General features: G+C 42.6%; 1 protein-coding gene across 1 annotated transcript in view; it reads left to right on the top strand.

Moving 5' to 3' along the window:
• ITGA1 (integrin subunit alpha 1) overlaps nt 1-22,342 on the top strand; it is a 223,978-nt gene that overhangs the window by 114,106 nt on the left and 87,530 nt on the right. Inside the window, exon 9 of the mRNA XM_077462760.1 lies at nt 5,315-5,480. Within this exon, the coding sequence (XP_077318886.1) occupies nt 5,315-5,480 (166 nt within the window). The remainder of the gene's footprint in view (nt 1-5,314; nt 5,481-22,342) is intronic.

Below are 22,342 nucleotides of genomic sequence, written 5' to 3'. Positions count from 1 at the left end.
CCAGCGGGTGGGGGGTCCCATCGGACCCCCTCCCGCTGGTTACGGCGGTCCGATTCGGTGCAGGAGCGCTCCGTGATGAGGGGATGGCCGTTCGTTTTCGGCCACCCCCTCTGGATCGCTCCTGGCCAATGAGAAGCTTCCTCCCCTGTGTATTGTTTACACAGGAAGGAGGAAGTGATGTTATTCTCCTCGGGGCGGTCTTTTTGACCGGACTACGAGGAGAAGAGTAAAAGTAAGTCTGCACGAACACTACACTGACATGTAGGTACACACAGGCACACAAACCCCCCCCGATCCCCCCCCCGATCGCCCCCCGATCCCCCCCCCGCCCCCCCTCCCCCCCCAGTCACAGTGTCACTGATTGCATTGATCATTTCTTTACTGATCAATGCATTCAGTGTCAGTTGTGACAGTAAAAACTGTCAGGACAGTTAGTGTTAGGTCCAGGGTAGCCCCCTATCACCCCCCAATAAAGATTTAACCCCCTGATTGCCCCTAGAGTTAACCCTTTCACCCCCTTTTGCCAGTGTCACTAAGCGATCATTTTTCTGATCGCTGCATGTGTCGCTAGTGTCGCTAGGTAGCTAGTTATTTTTTTAGGTTCACCGCCAGGTTTTTATATCGCTAGGTACCCCGATATACTACCCAATAATGTTTTTAACCCCCTGATTGCCGCTAGTTAACCCTTTCACCCCCTTTTGCCAGTGTCACTAAGCGATCGTTTTTCTGATCGCTGCATTAGTGTCGCTACAGTCGCTAGGTAGCTAGTTATTTTTTTAGGTTCACCGCCAGGTTTTTATATCGCTAGGTACCCCGATATACTACCCAATAATGTTTTTAACCCCCTGATTGCCGCTAGTTAACCCTTTCACCCCCTTTTGCCAGTGTCACTAAGCGATCATTTTTCTGATCGCTGCATGTGTCGCTAGGTAGCTAGTTATTTTTTTAGGTTCACCGCCAGGTTTTTATATCGCTAGGTACCCCGATATACTACCCAATAATGTTTTTAACCCCCTGATTGCCGCTAGTTAACCCTTTCACCCCCTTTTGCCAGTGTCACTAAGCGATCGTTTTTCTGATCGCTGCATTAGTGTCGCTACAGTCGCTAGGTAGCTAGTTATTTTTTTAGGTTCACCGCCAGGTTTTTATAGCGCTAGGTACCCCGATATACTACCCAATAATGGTTTTAACCCCCTGATTTCCGCTAGTTAACCCTTTCACCCCCTTTTGCCAGTGTCACTAAGCGATAATTTTTCTGAACGCTGCATCAGTGTCGCTAGTGTCGCTAGGTAGCTAGTTAACTAGGCTCCCAAAAAGTCCCCCACATGTGGTATCCCCGTACTCGGGAGAAGCAGCAGAATTTATTTTGGGGTGTAATTTGACTTCTGCCCATAGCATGTGTGAGCAATATATCATTTAGTGACAACTTTGTGCAAAAAAAAAAAAGTTTGTAATATTCCCGCAACTTTTGGCAAAATATAAAATATTCCATGGACTCAACATGCCTCTCAGTAAATAGCTTGGGGTGTCTACTTTCCAAAATGGGGTCATTTGGGGGGGTTTTGTGCTATTTTGGCATTTTATGGCCTTCGAAACTGTGATAGGTAGTGAGGAGTTAAATCAAAAATTTGCACCCTTAGAAATCCTGAAGGTGGTGATTGGTTTTCGGGGTGCCGTGCGCGACTAGACTCCCAAAAAGTCCCACACATGTGGTATCCCCGTACTCGGGAGAAGCAGCAGAATGTATTTTGGGGTGTCATTTCACATATAACCATGGCATGTGTGAGCAATATATCATTTAGTGACAACTTTTTGTAAAAAAAAATTTTTATTTTTTTTTTTGTCATTATTCAATCCCTTAGGACAAAAAAAATAAATATTCAATGGGCTCAACATACCCATCAGCAATTTCCTTGGGGTGTCTACTTTCCAAAATGGGGTCATTTGGGGGGGATTTGTACTGCCCTGCCATTTTAGCACCTCAAGAAATGAGATCGGCAGTCATAAATTAAAAGCTGTGTAAATTCCAGAAAATGTACTCTAGTTTGTAGACGCTATAACTTTTGCGCAAACCAAAAAATATACGCTTATTGACATTTTTTTTACTAAAGACATGTGGCTGAATAAATTTTGCCCTCAATGTATGACTAAAATTTAGTTTATTCGATTTTTCTTATAACAAAAAGAAGAAAATATCTTTTTTTTTCAAAATTTTCGCTCTTTTTTCATTTATATCGCAAAAAAAAAAAATCGCAGAGGCAATCAAATACCATCAAAAGAAAGCTCTATTTGTGGGAAGAAAAGGACGCAAATTTAGTTTGGGTGCAATATTGCATGACCGCGCAATTACCAGTTAAAGCAGCGCAGTGCGAAATTGCAAAAAGACCTCTGGTCCTTAAGGTGTTTATTGGTCCGGAACTGAAGTGGTTAATTTATGATTTTGTTTTTTAACTTTTATAATACCCGGGATGTCTACTAGACTCTGGTTTGAACAGATTTAAATGAGTTATTCCTAAGAATTACAGGCCTACAATATAAAATGCCAAATTTCCATGAAAAATAATTGTACCGCTTTCAGCACCAGAAATCTGAAATAATCATACCACCAGGGAGGTTAAAGGTAGAATGGTAGGGGGGTGTGTCCTATGCCTACATACTTTTGCTAATAGGTGTCCCTCATTCCCATTTGAAAAAGTTGGGAGGTATGCGTAATGTGAAATATTGCACCTTATCAGTCGTTAGATATAGGGACTGCATTAGTTCTCTTTTTTCTGACTCTCTTTTCCTTTTCTTCACCTTTCTGTCCTAGGGTGACAATGGTCACTCTCTCTGTACTGTATCTTTGGTTGGGGGAGCAGTTTTGTCACCTTATAACAGGAAGTGTGTCAGGACCACAGAATGCCTATATAGACAAAAAAAGAAGTCAATTGTTAAAGTGATTTTAAAGTCTCCTTTATTTTTTAGTATGTATGTATGTATGTATGTTATACTTACCTGCTGTGTGTAGGGTTTTGCACAGAGCAGTCCAGATCCTCCTCTTCTTGGGTCCCTCTTTGGTGCTCCTGGCCCCTCCATCATGTTGAGTGCCCTGACAGCAAGTAGCTTGCTATAGGAGCACCTGTGCTAAGTCACAGCTCCCTGTGTCCATTCAGACAGAGAGCCGCAACCCGACCCTGCCCTAACCCCTCTCTCCTCATTGGCTCACTGAATTTGATTAGCAGCAGTAAGTGCCAATGGCATCACGCTGCCATCTCAGCCAATGAGGAGGGAAAGCTGGGACACTCCTACAACATCGCTGGATAGAGATGGGCTCAGGTAAGTATTGGGGAGCTGAGGGGGGCTGCTGCACACAGAAGACTTTTTATCATAACCCATATAATGCACCTTCTGCCTTTATAACCACTTTAAGTTTTACATGTACTTTAATAATTCAGGGCCTTTAGCATACTCAAATAAAAAACATAGCAGCATAAACACCATGTGGGGGGCAGGCTTTACTGGTATTGGCTGTGATAAACTATGCATGAGACATGGGGTTCCACGGAACACACTAAGTTTGCACTGTTATTCAGCAAGGCGACAGTTTTCAATACAGGAGGGTATTGTAGAGCAAGTCCATACCTTAATGCAAACAAAACATCTGCTTCTGTGAGCAAGTAACTAAATTCAGGCCAGTTCTAGACTAACAGGATGTCCTTAATGGGTTCTCCAATACAAGCAAGCCGCTCTTGTACCTTTTAGTGCTTTGTCAGCACTCAACCCTTTTACCCAGCAGCAGATTCCCATGGAAGGGAGAACAAGAGAAAGAGAGAAAGTCCTGAGCATCAGTCAGAGCAGCTTACATGTACAGGTGCGTCTCAAAAAATGAGAATATCATCAAAAAGTTAATATTGTAGACTCATGGTGTAACACTTTAATTGGCTAATTAACTAAAAACACATATAAAGGTTTCCTGAGCCTTTAAATGGTCTCTCAGTCTGGTTCAGTAGGTTACACAATCACGAGGAAGACTGCTGACTTGACAGTTGTCCAGAAGACAGTCAATAACACCCCTCCACAAGGAGGGTAAGTCACAAAAGGTTATCATCCACTGGTGTTGGTCCACTGTGTTTTATTAAGTCCAAAGTCAGCGAAGCCCTTTACCAGAAAATTCTAGAGCACTTCATGCTTCCCTCTGTGACCAGCTTCATGGAAATGCTGATTTAATTTTCCAGCAGGACTTGGCACCTGCCCACACTGCCAAAAGTACCAATACCTGGTATAATGATCATGGTATCACTGTGCTTGATTGTCCAGCAAACTCGCCTGCCGTAAACCCTATCTGTGGGGTCAAGAGGAAGATGGGAGACACCAGACTCAAGAATGCAGACAAGCTTAAAAATCGCTATCAAATCAACTTGGGCTTCCATAACACCATAGGCTGATCGTCTTCATGCCACGCTGCATTGATGCAGTAATTCTTGCAAAAGGAGCCCCGACCAACTATTGAGTGGATACTATTAATCTTATTTAGAATTGGAATATAATCAATTAAAAATTGTAATATATATATATATATATATATATATATATATATATATATATATATATACACTACTATATTAAATCCATATAATATGAGTTTCACTTTTTGAATTGAATTACTTAAATACATTTACTTTTTGGTGATATTCAAATTTTTTTTAATATGCATCTGTATAAAGGTCTTTGGTCATCTGAGAATAAAAATAAAGGCCTGGTTACCAGGTAGGATGTGGACTAGGGAATGGAGACTTATTCCCACCCAAAGCTCTATAAAGCCTTCAGGCTCCAAGACTGAGAACAGACTCGTAGAGGGTTCTTTACTGTAAGAGCGGCAAGGATGTGGAATTCCCTTTCACAGGTGGTGGTCTCATGTAGAACATATTAAGAACAGGAAATCAAGTTTGTTTTCCCCACATCAGACATCAACCTTGGAGCCTCTCACCATGTGCATGCGTGAAACCTAAGTGACACATGCACACACTGTCCACAGCCAGTGCCTCACACCAAACTTTCACACCCACTTTAGGTCACTTCTCACACTTATAGCAGGTTTACTTTAGGAGTCTGGGAAATATTTGAAGATAAATAGAGGAAAGAGTTTGTATATTGGAAAAGTTAGGATAGTTGCTGGTATGTTTCAACCTTGGTTAAAATAAGGGAACATTTGTGAGATTTTGCTGTAAACATTTAAAACATTAAAAATGCAAAGGTAAAAAAAAAAACAAAAAAAACAATGCATAGTCATTTGTGCATGTATTACATATATCTATGTAATGTGTTATCATTTTAGATTCTTGGGTACTACAACAGAGGGAACATAAGTACAGAAAAACTGATCAATGAGATTATATCCATTGCAAGTGACCCAAAAGAGAAACATTTCTTTAACGTGTCGGATGAGTTGGTTCTTTCAACAATTGCGGAATCACTGGGAGAACGGATATTTGCTCTTGAAGGTACTGAAAACAAAAGTAAAAGATATGTGGGGTGCCACAATTTAGCTATGACTGCACTTAGACACAAGTGCCTTTTTTTTTTTTTGTCCAACGGGCAAAGCTCAAAAATGTCCTATGATATATAAATGACCCATCCCAATGTTTATGTTACATCCCCTTACTCAGACACTTAACTTAACCCTAACAATTTATTACTAGCATTTAAAATTAAAAAACATCTAAAGCCAAAACAATTTTTTTTATTTGTATTGAGTGGGAAAGTCTTAAGCCAACCATAAAAGGATCCAAATTTGGCTAGTTCTGCAGGGACCGGTCGATCCATCTATGGGTAGGTTGGTTGTACAGAAATCAATCTCGTAATCTTTTATTTTGCTTAATCAGTGCACGGGACCGGAATGAAGCCGAAACCACCTTTGATTGGGTTGCAGATGTAGAGAAACAATGTTGTGACATCACTTCCGGTTTACAGATGACTTAAGGGCGCCAAATTTAAAAAAAAGACAGTATTCAACACAGCCAAACTTGCTGTTTTGAATACTTTTAAGTAGAAAGGTTGGATTTCGGGTCTCAGATTCCTTCTATAAAGAGTACCTGTCACTGTCTATTACTGTCACAAGGGATGATTCCTTCTGACAGCAGTAAAAGGGATCAGAATTTTTTTTTAAAGGGACAGTGTAATAAATAAATAATAATAAAAAAAAAAAGTAAAGTGCCCCATCCCTTCGTGCTTGTGCACAGAAGTGAATGCATATGTAAGTCACGACCGCAAATGTAAACAGTGTTCAAACTACACAAGTGAGGTATCACCACGAATGTTAGAGCGAGAGCAATAATTCTAGCACAAGAACTCCTCTAGCTCTAAAATGGTAACCTGCAGACATTTTTAAAGCGTGGCTTATGGAGATTTTTAAGTACCATAGTTTGTTGCCATTCCACGAGTGTGCGCAATTTTAAAGCATGACATATTAGGTATTCATTTACTTTATGTAACATCATCTTTCACATTATGCAAAAAAATAAATAAAAACTGGGCTAACTTTACTGTTTAGTTTTTTTTAAATTCATGAAAGTGTATTATTTCCCCAAAAAATGCATTTTGGAAGACCGCGGCACAAATACTATGTGAAATAAATATTGCAACAATTTCCATTTTATTCTCTAAGCCCTTGTACACGGTCGGGCATTCTGACAACCAAATCCTTCGGATTTTGTCTGAAACTTGTATTGCATACACACGGTCGGACAAAGTTGTCGGAAAATCTGATCGTTCGTAACGTGATGATGTTATTTCGTTACGACAGGTCTATGTTCAGGCTAGTAGCCAATAGCTTTGGTGTCGTAATTTGATCTGAGCATGCGTGGCACTTTGTCCAATCGTAATTCCCTACAAACGATCGGACAAAGTCATGTTGTCGGAAAATTTTAGAGCCCAGCTCTAAAATTTTGTTGGTCGGATATTTTGACGGAAACAGTCCGATGGAGCCCACACACGGTCGGATTATCCGATAACATGGTCCGATTGGACATTTTCCGTCGGAATGTCCGACCGTGTGTACAAGGGCTAAGGGGCTCTGGCAAAAAAAAATATATTTAATGATAAATGAGAAAAAAGCTCAGACGGGAAGGGGTTAACATGGGTGCAAAAAAAAGTTCCAGCATTAAAAAATGTAAACCTTCATTCAGTATTTGTTACAGATGTCTGTAAACCCACTGGGTAGATTTATCCTATTTCATTGTTGTCATCAGGACTGAAATTAATAGGAAATTTTACAGTACAGGCAAGAGAAAATCTTCCAATGTTGACACCTGTGCTGGTGGCATCTGTCCTCCCACTTCCTGTTGTGTCTCCGGGTCATGAAATCTCCAGCTTAGCACAGACTACTAAAAAAAATGAAAGAAGTGCTAATTTTATACAGTATATAACACATATTCTTATAAATATACATTCTTGCTCACCCTTATTGAGACACATTCACCAAAAGAATACTTTTCAGAGTTTCTAACATTGCCCTACTTTATCCATGGATTAACATTTTTTGGGCTTTAGGTATATACTTTAATCTTACTTTTTTTTATTACTGGGGTTCATACTCACTATTAGGGATGAGCCCACGGAACATCGGGTGTTTGTTCTAAAACGAACCAAACATATGGGGTGTTCACTTGAAATTAGAACACAGCGGAAGGCCCCATAATGCACTGCGGCATCGCAGTGCATTAGCGTCTGATGATTGGCCAAAGCATGCACCTGACATGCCTTTGGCCTATCATGGCTCAGGGGGACTAAGTCCACACCTCATACTACATAAGAATGCAGGCAGATTAGTTAATGGCAGTGTATTTGATATATATTGTTAGGAATTTCCCTTGTGATCAGTAAAAACTCCAGGTGTTCTTGAGAAGCAAACAATTTATTTCTGATGTGGCCCACAACAGGGAGACATGCTTACAGGACGAAAGCTGAAGAAAAAAGTCTCAACAAAAGAAAGTGTTCCGCCCTCACATATCCCACAAGAATAACATCTCTGTGCTTCTATTGGCTGAGGAAACATAAATTAAGTTGTCATGGTACGAACTGGTACCTTTATTCTTTTAGCTATGTTTCCTGTACATTCTTAGGCTATCATATTTAGTTAAATCTAATGATTCTACAACTTACTATGGAGTTAATTAAGACAAAACAATACAATGAGTTAATACAATAATGTGCTCAGAAGTAAGCTTTTTAACAAATCAGTCTCAGGACTATTGTTTTTCTAATAGTCACACAATAAACATTTAAAACTTTTCTAACAATATATATTGTAAAGGACATCAAATGTAGAGCTTGAAGGATGCCGCCACTCACTGGTTCTTCTATTTAGGGGCTTTGTTTGCCCATTTTCATTAAAAAGTTCAACAAACAAAGATAGGTTTCCCTTGCAGAGGTTTCAGCATTCCTTTTTTCAACAAAACTACATTCAACCTAGTTGGCTCTCACTTGCAGCACTACTGCTTTGGCGTTACACTCCAGGCCCTTGTCTGTCTCCTACAGACTCTTTCAGCAACCACCTTGGTGCACACAGCTAACAGCCTCTTTCTGCACCTGCTCCCCTGTGGAGCCCTCCTCACTCCTGGTACTCAGACATCCTATCTGGCGGGGTGGAGCCCAGAATCATGGTAAGGTTTCTACTAAAAGCCCAGCACACACCTGACCAATCAGTATGCTGGCTGTTCCCAAAATCAGGGCCCAGGACATCTCACCCGGATCTCTCTGAAATCCCTGAGCTCCAGGTCCCAAAGTGGACTTTGCAAAACACTGAGGAAACTTCCTCTTTATGTTACAAGCTCCCTGGAGCCTCTCAACCTGTCCAGTTGAGAAGTCTGCATCACAAATTCTAGACCCTGGCATATACTCTGCATTTAGCATATAGACTAGATATTCAGTGTAGATTCTCTATATTCAGTCAGTGCAGGCAGTGTGTTTTATATATATATCTATATATATATATAGATATATATATATATCTATATATATATATATATATATATATATCAATTATCTCACAAAAGTGAGTACACCCCTCGCATTTTTGTAAATATTTTATATCTTTTCATGTAACAACACTGAAGAAATTACACTTTGCTACAATGTAAAGTAGTGAGTGTACAGCTTGTATAACAGTGTAAATTTGCTGTCCCATCAAAATAACTCAATACACAGCCATTAATGTCTAAACCTCTGGCAACAAAAGTTAGTACACCCCTCAATGAAAATGTCCAAATTGGGCCCAATTATCCATTTTGCCTCCCCGTGTCATGTGACTCATTAGTGTTACAAGGTCTCAGGTGTGAATGGGGAGCAGGTGTGATAAATTTGGTGTTATCACTCTCTCATACTGGTCACTGGAAGTTCAACATGGCACCTCATGGCAAATAACTCTCTGAGGATCTGAAAAAATAATTGTTGCTCCACATAAAGATGGCCTAGGCCAGTGATGGCGAACCTTGGCACCCCAGATGTTTTGGAACTACATTTCCCATGATGCTCCACTACACTGCAGAGGGCATGAGCATCATGGGAAATGTAGTTCCAAAACATCTGGGGTGCCAAGGTTTGCCATCACTGGCCTAGGCTATAAGAAGATTGCCAAGACCTTGAAACTGAGCTGCAGCATGGTGGCCAAGACCATACAGCAGTTTAACCGGACAGGTTCCACTCAGAACAGGCCTCGCCAACCAAAGAAGTTGAGTGCACATGCTCTGTGTCCTATCCAGAGGCTGCCTTTGGAAAATAGACGTATGAGTGCTGCCAGCATTGCTGCAGAGGTTGGAGGGGTGAGGGGGTCAGCCTGTCAGTGGTCAGACCATATGCCGCACACTGCATTAACTTGGTCTGCATGGCTGCCATCCCAGAAGGAAGCCTCTTCTAAAAATTCACAAGAAAGCCCGCAAACAGTTTGCTGAAGACAAGCAGACTTAGGACATGGATTACTGGAATGTCCTGTGGTCTGATGAGACCAAGATAAACTTATTTGATTCAGATGGTTTCAAGCATGTGTGGCAGCAACCAGGTGAGTACAAAGACAAATGTGTCTTGCCTACAGTCAAGCTCGGTGGTGGGAGTGTCATGGTCTGGGACTGCATGAGTGCTTCTGGCACTGGGGAGCTACAGTTCATTGAGGGAACCATGAATGCCAATGTGTACTTTGACATACTGAAGCAGAGCATGATCCCCTCCCTTTGGAGAATGGGTCACAGGGCAGTATTCCAACATGATAACGACCCCAAACACACCTCAAAAACAACCACTGCCTTGCTAAAGAAGCTGAGGGTAAAGGTGATGGACTGGCCAAGCATGTCTTCAGACCTAAACCCTATTAAGCATCTGTGGGGCATCCTCAAATGGAAGGTGGTGTCATCATGGAGGAGTGGAAGAGGACTCCAGTGGCAACCTGTGAAGCTCTGGTGAACTCCATGTCCAAGAGGGTTAACCCAGTGCTTGAAAATAACGGTGGCCACACAAAATATTGACACTTTGGGCCCAATTTGGACACTTAGGGGTGTACTCACTTTATATATATATATATATATATACTCTGCATTTAGCATTGATTTGATATTCAGTGTAAATGCAGGCAGTGTAGTTCATATAACACAGTGTATTGAAGTGGTTAGGGGGAACCCTGCGCCAAAATGTAAAAAAAAATGCCTTGGGGCCCCTTTCCCCCCAAAATCCATACCAGGCCCTTCAGGTCTGGTATGGATTTTAAGGGTAACCCCACACCAAAATAAAAAAAATGCCATGGGAGTCCCTCCAAAATCTAAACCAGACCCTTTTCCGAGCATGCAACCTGGCAGGCCACAGGAAAAGGGGGGGCGCGAGAGCTCCCCCCGCTCCTGAACCATACCAGACCACATGCCCTCAACATGCCCACATGCCTTCAACATCCCCCCAAAGCACCTTGTCCCCATGTTGATGGGGACAAGGGCTTCATCCCCACAACCCTTGCTCAGTGGTTAACAAGGGGGCCCCTAGATCACACCCCCCATGTGAATGGGTATGGGGACTCTTTTTTTTAAATAAAGGAGTTGTCAAAAACGGTCTGCTGTCATTTTGACTTTTTTGAGGCTTCTAGATTCCGATAAGCCCCCTGCCCACAGACCACCACAACCACCGGGCAAGGGTTGTGGGGATGAGGCCCTTGTCTCCATCAACATGGGGATAAGGTGCTTTGGGGTGGACCCCAAAGCACCCTCCCCATGTTGAGGGCATGTGGCCTTCTACGATTTAAGAGGGGAGCCTCTCTCACCTCCCCCCTTTCCTGCAGCCTGACAGGTTGCATGCTCAGATAAGAGTCTGGTATAGATTTTTGGGGGGGACCCCCACGCCATTTTTTTACATTTACATTTTGGCATGGAGTTCCCCTTAATATCCATACCAGACCCGAAGGATCTGGTAATGGATTGGGGGGGTGAAACATGCTGTTTTTTTTTCAATGATTTTTAATGTATGTATTACAGCCACAAGCAATTTTAAATTACATTTATTTTTTCCTTTAGAAATAAAATTTTGCTGCGGTACTGTTATAAACATGGGGAAAATGCACTACTTTACAGGCAGACTAAGGAGACCCCCCAGGCACGATATTTAAAGGAATATTTCATTTTTATTGTTTCACTTTAAGCATTCTTAAAATCACTGCTCCTGAAACAACGTCCATTTTTAAAACTTGCATATAAGCCTTTAAAGTTGACACTTTTGATTTTGTACATTCGTTTTCTTATAGACTTTAATGATGTTTGCATGTTCGCACAAATTTTTTGTCTGTTCGCATGTTCTGATGCAAACCCAACCAAAGTGTGTTCGGCTCATCCCTATTCACTATTTGTCCCAGTGACCACTGTTACCAGGATGTAAGGGCAAATCTAAAATTTTGAGTTTTACGTGAGTTAGGAATAGATAAGAGAAATCTTCCAATGGTGAACTTGGAATATCATATCTTATTGTGTGATGAGACAGGAAGTGAAAGTAAATCTCTCAAATGGGATACAATGAAAGGAAAGTTTTGCTGTGTTTTTGAGTCATATGTCCATTTTTCACAGGTGTAGGCAACACAAAAATGCACTGGAAAACACAGAAAACACATCTGAAACACAGCAAAATCACTTGTTTTTACCACAATTTTGCTACAGAGCAGTGTGAAAAGATCTTTACTCCTTCCAAATTCAAAAGAAAGGATTAGGCTTCAGTTTGGCAAATGTGTAGTTTTTAGTCCTCAGCATAATAAATGCAAAAATAAAAATGGAATATATATAAATGCAACACTTTTGTGTTTGCCTCTATTTAGCATGAGCTGAACGCAAAGATCTATGACTTTTTCTATGTACACAAAAGGCCTATTTCTCTCAAATATTGTTCAGAAATCTGTCGAAATCTGTGTTAGTGAGCACTTCTCCTTTGCCAAGATAATCCATCCACCACACAGGTGCGGCATATCGAGATGCTGATTAGACAGCATGATTATTGCACAGGTATGCCTTAGGCTGGCCACAATAAAAGGCCACACTAACGTCCCATACACACAATCGGAAATTCAGCCAGCAAAACTCTGATGAGAGCTTTTGGTAGGAAAATGCGACCGTGTGTATGCTCCATCGGACTTTTGCTGACTTTAGCCGAATTCCCGCCAGCAAAAGATTGAGAGCAGGTTCTCAATTTTTCGGTCGGAAAAATCCGATCGTCTGTACAAATTCCAATGCACAAAATTCCTACGCATGCTGAGAAACAATTTGACGCATGCTCGGAAGCATTAAACTTAATTTTCTCGGCTCATCATAGTGTTGTACGTCACCGCATTCTTGATGGTTGAAAGTTCAGCAAATTTGTGTGCAAGCCAAGCTTGAGCAGAATTCCATCTGAAAAACCATCCAAGTTTTTTCAGACGGAAACTCTGCTCATGTGAACGGGGCATTAATTGTGCAGTTTTACTGTACTGAGGAGTCCGGAGGGTCCGAAAACCAGTTATTATCTGGTGTGACCACCATTTGCCTCGCGCAGTGGAGCACATCTCCCTCGCATAGAGTTGATTAGCTTGTTGATCGTGGCCTGTAGAATGTTGGTCCATTCCTCTTCAATGGCTGTGTGAAGTTGCTGGATATTGGCAGGAACTGGAACACGCTGTCATGTATGCTGATCAAAAGCATCCCAAACATGCTCAATGTCCAGTGAGTATACTGGTCATGAAAGAACTGGGATGTTTTCAGCTTCCAGGAATTGTGTACAGATCCTTGCAACATGGAGCCATGCATTATCATGCTGCAACATGAGGTCATGGCCGTGAATGAATGACACAGCAATGGGCCTCAAGCTCTCAACATGGTATCTCTGCGCATTCAAAATGCCATCAATAAAATGTACCTGTGTTCATTGTCCATGAGAAATAGGCCTTTTGTATACATAGAAAAAGTCGTAGAGCTTTGCATTCAGCTCATGATAAATAGGGGCAAGCATAAAAGCGTTGCATTTATAATTTTGCTCAGTATGTACAGTTGTGCAGTATATACGTTTACATACCCTGGCAGAATTCATGATTTCTTGGCCATTTTTCAGAGATTATGAATGATAACACAAACTTTTCTTTCACTCATGGTTTGTGTTTGGCTGAAGCCATTTATTATCAATCAACTGTTTACTTTTTTTAAATCATAATCACAACAGAAACTACCCACATGACCCTGAGCAAAAGTTTACATACCACAGTTCTTACTACTATGTATTGCCCCCTTTAACATTAATGACAGCTTGTAGTCTTTTGTGGTATTTGTGGAAGAGGCTCTTTATCTGCTCAGATGGTAAAGCTGCCCATTCCTCTTGGCAAAAAGCCTCCAGTTCCTGTAAATTCTTGGGGTGTCTTGCATGAACTTCACGTTTGAGATCTCCCCAGAGACTGAGATGGCCACTCCAGAACCTTCACTTTATTCTGATGTAGCCAATTACAGGTCGACTTGGCCTTGTGTTTTTGGATGATTGTCATGTTGGAATGCTTAAGTAAGTCCCATGTGCAACTTCCTGGCTGATGAATGCAAATGTTCCTCAGTATGTTTTGCTAACATACTGCATTCATTTTGCCATCAATTTTGACCAAATTTCCTGTGCCGTTGTACCTCACACATCCCTAAAACATCAGTGATCCACCTCCGTGTTTCACAGTACGAATGGCGTACCTTTCCTCATAGGCCTTGGTGACGCCTCTCCAAATGAAGCGTTTTTGGTTGTGGCAAAAAAGCTAAATTTTGGTCTCATTACTCCAAATGACTTTGTGCCAGAAGGTTTGAGGCTTGTCCCTTCGCTGTTTCGCATATTGTAAGCGGGATACTTTGTGGCATTTGCATAGTAATGGCTTTCTTCTGGCACCTCGACCATGCAGCCCATTTTTCTTTAAGTGCTTCCTTATTGTGCATCTTGAAACAGCCACACCACGTTTTCAGAGAGTCCTGTATTTCACTTGAAGTTATTTGTGGGTTTTTCTTTGCATCCCAAACTATTTTCTTGGCAGTTGTGGCTGAAAATGTTGGCTGAAATTTTAGTTGGTCTACCTGACTGTGGTTTGGTTTCAATAGAACCCCTCATTTTCCACTTCTTGATTAGAGTTTGAACGCTGCTGATTGGCATTCTTAATTCCTTGGATATCTTTATACATTCCTTTATATCCTGTTTTATACAGTTCAACTACCTTTTACCGCAGATTGTTTGACAATTCTTTTGCTTTCCCCATCACTCAGAATCCAGAAACGTCAGTGCAGCACTGGATGAAAGATGCAAGGGTCTGTCAGGAGTCCAGAAACTCATTGACCTTTTATACACACACACTAATTACAAGCAAACAGATCACAGGTGAGGATGGTTACTTTTCACCACATGCCAACCGAGCCATAGCCGAAAGATGGCTACAGTGCGGTCGGCTTATTCTTGGAGAGGCCCCCCTTGGGGCGCACACTCAGGAATATCCGTGACCATCGGGTCCTGACCCGGCGCATCACAGAATGGGGTAAGGGTCCAATGACAGTGCCCCTTTACTACGTGATCACTCCGTCCAATGACGGAGCGCTCACTTGTCAACAAACCAGAGCTTGTCCGGTGGAGCTCCTCCCCTCTCCTCGTACCGGTTGGTACAGTGTGTGAGGAGAGGAGGGAGATGGGTGCAGCAGAGCTGTGGGCTGTCTCTGGAGTGCCCACAGTGCTGACCTGGGCCCATCCATGCTTCATATGTGCTCATATGTGCCCATACAAGCCTCATATGAGGCCATCCATGCTCCACCTGTGCCCATGCATGCTACATATGTGCCCACCCATGCTCCACCTGTACACATGCATGCTAAATATGTGCCGTCCATGCTCCATCCATCCCTGGCTCGTCCATTCTCCATCCATCCCTGGCTCATTCATGCTCCATCATCCATGCTCATCCATTCTCCATCCATCCTTGGCTCATCTGTGCTCCATCCATCCCTGGCTCATTCATGCTCCATCATCCATGCTCATCCATTCTCCATCCATCCTTGGCTCATCTGTGCTCCACCCATCCCTGGCTCATCTGTGCTCCATCCATCCATGCTCATCCATTCTCTATCCATCCCTGGCTCATCTGTGCTCCATCCATCCCTGGCTCATCCATGCTCATTCATGCTCAATCCCTGGCTCATCCATGTTCCATCCATCTCTGGCCCATCCGTGCTCATCCATGCTCAATCCCTGGCTCATCCATGCTCCATTCATTCCTGGCTCATCCATGCTCCATCTGTGCTCACCTGTGCTCCATCCATCCCTGGCTCATCTGTGCTCTATCCGTGTTCATCCATACTCCATCCACCCCTGGCTCATCTGTGATCCATCCATGCTCATCCATGCTCAATCTATGCTCATGCATGCTCCATCCATCCCTGGCTCATCCATGCTCAATGCGCGCTCATCCATGCTCAATCCATGCTCAAGCCGTGCTCATCCATGTTCGTCCATGCTCATCCATGTTTATCCATGCTCCATTCGTGCTCATCCATGGCTCATTCATGCTCATCCATGTCTCATCTGTGCTCATCCATGCCACAGCAGTGCTCATCCTTGCCACAGCCATGCTACATCAGTTCTCATCCATGCTGCATCCTTACCACTACAGTGCCCATCAGTGTCTCACAAAAGTGTAATAGGTAGTCAAATTAGATTTGAAATGTATGTCCCTGATCGTGCTCCCTGCACACTGGACCTCTGTATGTGGCCAGGTTGGGGTATTGCCATACTCAGGAGGAGTAGCAGGGGTGTAATTTTTGCTATGTACATGCTATGTGTTAGAAATATCTTATAAATGGACAACTTTCCGTAAAAAAAAAATAATAATGCGTTTTCATTTTCTTTCCACGTTTTCCAAAAACTTGGGGGGGGGGGGGGGGGGGGATTACACATTCAAAAGACTCATTATGCCTTATATAATATATGTGGTAGTGTTTACTTTCCAAAATGGGATCATTTTGTGGATGTTTCTATTGTCCTGGTGCTCCAGGGCCTTCAAAATTGTAAGCCCCTGTACACACGGTCGGAGATTCTGCAAACCAAATCCGTCGGATTTTGCCAGTTGGATTTAGTCCGACGGATTGTGTCCGAAACTGTTGCATACACATGGTCGGAAGTTGTCAAAAAATCCAATCTTTCAGAACGTTATGACGTAATTTCGTTATGATGGGACTACATTCAGGCAAGTAGCCAATAGCTTTGATGTAGGAATTTGATCTGAGCATGCGTGGCACTTGGTCCGATCAAAATTCTCTACACATGATCGGAGTATGTCCGATCGAACCAGTTGGTCGGGAAATATTTCCAACATGTTGGAAAATTGGGTCCGTCGGATATTCGGACGGAATCAGTCCGATGCATACCACACACAGTCAGATTATCTGACGACACGGTCCGATAGGACACATTCCGACGGATTCTCCGACCGTGTGTACAAGGGCTTAGAGGTAGTCAAAAAGTGAATTTATAATTTATGTCCGTAGAACGCCTGACGTTGCTCCCTGCATGTTGGGCCTGTGTATGTGGCCACGCTGTGTAAAAGTCTCACACATGTGGTATGGTCATACTAAGGAGGAGTAGTAGAATGTGTTTTGGGGTATAATTTGTGGTATGCATATGCTGTGTGAGAGAAATAACCTGTTAATATGACAATTCAGTGGGAAAAAAAAATCTCCATGTTGCAAAGAATTGTGGGAAAAAATTACAACTTCAAAAAACTCCCCATTCTTCTTACTAAATACCTTGGGATGTCTACTTTCCAAAAAGGGGTCATTTAGGGGGTATTTGTACTGTCCTGGATTGTTAGTGTGTCAAGAAATGAGATAGGCGTCAGTACATCAGGTGTGATCAGATGAGATCAATTTTCAATAATTGGAACCATAGATTGTAGACAGTATAACTTTCAGACAGACCAAATAATATACACTGATTTTGGTTATTTTTTACCAAAGATATGTTGTAGTATAAATGTTGGCCAAAGTTTATGAAGAAAAATTACTAATTTGCTAAATTTTATAACTGAAACAAAGAAAAATTGATTTTTTTTTACAATTCTTTTGTCTTTTTTTATTTATAGTGCAAACATTTTTAAAAACTGTAGGGATCAAATACCACCAAAAGAAAGCTCTATTTGTGTGAAAAAAAAAGGACAAACAATTCATATGAGTAGCATGTTGCCTGACTGAGTAATTGTCATTCAAAATATGAGAGCACTGAAAGCTGAAATTTGGTCTGGTTAGGAAGGGGGTTAAGGGCCCAGTGGTTAAAAGCCATTCAACCCCCTTTGTGTCAACTTTTGTGCATGTTATCAGGCCAAAATCACCAGGGTATGTAAACTTTGGATCAGGGTCATTTGGGTAGTTTCTTTTGTAAATATTATTTAAAAAGAGTAAACACAGTTGATGATAATAAATGGCATCAGCCAAACACTAACCATGAGTAGAAGGACATTTTTTTGTGTTATTCATATTCTCTGAAAAATGGCCAAGAAATCATAAATTCTGCCAGGGTATGTAAACTTATGAGCACATCTGTATATATACAGTATCTCACAAACGCGAGTACACCCCTCACATTTTTGTAAATATTTTATTATATCTTTTCATCTGACAAAACTGAAGAAATGACACTTTACTACAATGTAAATTAGTGAGTGTAAACGTCTAAACCTCTGGTAACAAAAGTGAGTACACCCCTAAGTGAAAGTGTCAAAATTTGGCCCAAAGTGTCAATATTTTGTGGGGCCACCATAATTTTCCAGCACTGCCTTAACCCTCTTGGACATGGAGTTCACCAAAGCTTCACAGGTTGTCATCGGAGTCCTCTTCCACTCCGGGTCTTGGCAATCTTCTTATAGCCTAGGTCAATTATGTGGAGCAACACATTTTTTTTTTTCAGAGAGTTATTTGCCATGAGGTGCCATGTTGAACTTCCAGTGACCAGTATGAAAGAGTGAGAGTGATAATACCAAATTTAACACACCTGCTCCCCATTCACACCTGAGACCTTGTAACACTAATGAGTAAGGCCGTGTACACACGCGGGGACTGTTCGCTCAACTTTGTCCGTCAAACAGTTTCAGCGGACAGTCCGCTCAAAATTAGCATGGACGGACTTGCCCACACACGACGAACGAACAGTCCGCTGAAACCGTGCGCGATGACGTGAACGGCACGTACGACGGGACTAGAAAACGACGTCCTATACACTGCAATGCAAACTTCGGCGTGTAAATCCTTTCTGAGCATGCGCGGAACTTAGTTTGACGAACAAGCCTACACACGAGGGGACTGTTCGCTGAAACAAAGTTTCAGCGGACAGTTTTTCGGAATTTCCAGGAAAAAGGGTGGGTGTGACCGCCTACACTTGGGCTCAGGAGTGCTTCCTCTGCTTGATAGTGGATTTTGCTGGAAAGAGAGGATGGGCTGAGACCTGAGTGGCAGGACACCCCATGTGAGAGAACTGACCAATGGTTAATTTGAGTGGTCACAAGGGAGGTCTCTCATAAAAAAGGGGGGTCACATGTCTTCAGGAGGTTCAGGGTGAGGCTGAGGCCCGGGAGTTCAGAGATCACAGAGCCGGATAGCCTGAGGCGACTCCAGGAGGGCCAAAGTTGGGCCCCTGGAGCAGAAGTCATCATGTAGCTCTGGAGGAATGCCAGACGTCCCATTAAGGGGACGTACCAGACTGCACGAGAGGTAGAAGTAGGAACTAAGAGGAGGAAGAAGACAATCCCCAAATAAAGCAACATAAGATTTCAGAACATTAAGTGTTGTGTCATGGAATTGCATGGGGGGATCAGAACTGGGGCAGGCTGGTAAAAGGTAAATGAACAAACTCAGCAGCCCCATGGGGGTACATATATATATATATATATATATATATATATATATATATATATATATATATATATATACCATTTTTTATTTTTGCATTTATTATGTTGAGCACTAAAAACTACACATACATATACTGTATATATACATACACACTATACATTTGATCAACAGTTCTGGGCATGCTGGCGAATACTTCCAGCAGAAGGTGTGGGGATGGTGGGGATTTATGAGCCCCACCTTAGATTTCACCCAGGGCTCATTCGACTCTGGAACCACCCTTGGATCCAACCTTGTGTAGTGGAAAGGTCCTTGATGTGTTTACATTATTACTATCCTTTAATTACAAGGATATGTTATGAATTCCAGCTTTCCCATTGTGAGCCGGCACTTAGTTACTTGACCCCTGTTATATTTTTCTCTGATTGAGAAGCTGAATATTTCCAGAGAGAGTTACAACAAAAATCGAGTTTTCTGTAACAGCTTAAAACATGTTATTTTAAACAAAAGTCTGTGTATGTACTTCCTGTGGTTACATCAGTGTTTAGGAGGAAGATAAAACAGTGTTTTACTCTATGTAGGTCTCTGGAGGTTTATGTAATTTCTCATGTATAGGTCTAAGGAGGAAGAGACAAGCTAAAGGTCTTGGGAAAGTGTTTCTTATGGTAAATGAATGTCAGGCGTGTGGATGACTTTCAAGTCTCAGAGTTTTTATATTTCTAAAAAGGAGCAAATAATCACAAAGCAATGCATACACTACAATGCTGAACAGTAATTCTATTAAACCCTGTCATGAATAAAGGTCATGCCTAGGTGCCTAGACAAAATGCAGTAGTCAGCATGACAATAATTTGACAATAATTATAATATAATAATAATAACCATTTCACACAATGAATGAAAATTAATCACGCATTAGTTATGCAATGCTATACTCCAACAACGTTTTTATATTTTTTTTGAGGCAGACGGAGCTTTTTTTTTGGTGGAATAAAAGCACCACTTGTTTTTTTATTTTTTACAATATACGAAAAATAGTTTTTATGATAAAATTTTGCAAATAAGTAATTTTTCTTCATAAATTTAAGACAGCGTTTATACTGCTACATACACTGATAGGCTGCACTGATGGCTGCTGTGATGGGTAGACTGATAGGCTGCACTGATGGCGGCTGTGATGGGTACTAGTGATGGACGAACTTCCGACGGGACGTTTCGCGAAAGCGAAATGCGAACGGACCCAAACGTTCGCGAAACCGAACGTTCGCCGCGGGCCCCATTGACTTCAATGGGAGGCGAACTTTGCAAACCTTCATGTCGAATTTGCGGCCACGTGGTAATTATTAGGGGGTAAAACGTAGTCCCACCATCTGGACAATGACATAATACATGTATGAGGTGAATTTGGGATCGATAACTACAAGCATTTTTATTTTATTTGGGAAATTGTTCTAACAATTCAGGACTATGGAGCTAATGAAGGCAATGGAGGAGAGGGAAGGTCAGGGACCAGGGTAGGCAAAGAAGAGGGTGCAGGAGATGATCACCAGCAGCGTGACATACCGGAATGACACATGCACCGTGATAGAGGCATCTGACAGCAGCACCGTAATACAGAGCACTGACAGCAGCACCGTGACATACAGCGCTGACAGCAGCACCGTGACATACAGCGCTGACAGCAGCACCGTGACATACAGCGCTGACAGCAGCACCGTGACATACAGCGCTGACAGCAGCACCGTGACATACAGCGCTGACAGCAGCACCGTGACATACAGCGCTGACAGCAGCACCGTGACATACAGCGCTGACAGCAGCACCGTGACATACAGCACTGACAGCAGCACCGTAAGCAGCCCCAGGAGGAAGTCAGCACAGCACAGGGATGGTGTGATCCCCTCATAATAAGAACCCCCAGGAGGAAGTCAGCACAGCACAGGGATAGTGTGATCCCTTCATAATAAGAACCCCCAGGAGGAAGTCAGCACAGCACAGGGATATCATAAGCAGCCCCAGTAGAAATATGACACCGCTCAACCTCTTCAAAGAGGAGGGTAGGGGCATATAGTACGGTGTGCTTTTTTGGGTCAAGGAAGTGAGCCAAATGAATTAAGAAGGTCTGTGTGCTTGATTAAAAAAATAGTTTATAGACATATACATGGTCTACTGGTCACATGTGTTGAATTCCTCCGAGATCCATGCCTCATTCATTTTTAGAAATGTGAGGTAGTTAACACTGTCGTGAGCTAGGCGAGTACGCTTATCGGTCACAATCCCCCCTGCTGCGCTGAACGTCCTTTCGGACAGGACACTGGATGAGGGGCAAGCCAACAGTTCGATTGCAAATTGGGCAAGCTCTGGCCAGAGGTCAAGCCTGCCCACCCAGTAGTCTAGGGGTTCATCACTCCTCAGAGCGTCCACATCGGCCGTTAACCCAATGTAGTCGGACACCTGACGGTCTAGGCGTTCCCTGATGCTGGATCCGGATGACACCTGTCGATGGGTCGGCTGAAAGAATGACCTCATATCCGAAGTCACCAACACATCTTCAAACCGGCCTCTTCTTGCAGGCGCTGTTGGATTGGTACCCGCAAATCCTTCTCTGGGAGTGGGAATTGCTCCTCTGCCAGCGCACGCAAAAGCAGAATGCAGCATTTCTCGAAGCAAGGCCTGGAAGTGCTGCATTCTGACAGCCCTCTGCGACGGCGGTAACATTTCCGCCATTTTGTGTTTGTACCGGGGGTCTAAGTACGTTGCCACCCAGTACTGGTCCTTGACCCTCATGCTTTTTATACGGGGGTCCCTATTAAAACACTGGAGCATGAAGGCCCCCATTTGCACTAAAGTGGAAGCGGTGTGGTGGCCTGGCTCCTGCTCATCATCCAGGATAATGTCGTCCTCTTCATTCTCCTCTCCCCATCCTCGCACAACAGGGATCCCAGAAAGGTTTAAAGCATGCTCTTCTTGCTCCTGCTCAT

This window comes from Lithobates pipiens, unplaced genomic scaffold, assembly GCF_037356315.1.
Source record: "Lithobates pipiens isolate NorthernLeopardFrog02 unplaced genomic scaffold, aLitPip1_a1.2 Scaffold_3, whole genome shotgun sequence".
Taxonomy (NCBI): Eukaryota; Metazoa; Chordata; class Amphibia; order Anura; family Ranidae; genus Lithobates; species Lithobates pipiens.
Note: the sequence above shows the minus strand (reverse complement) of the source record. Positions and strands in the feature narration are given on the sequence as shown.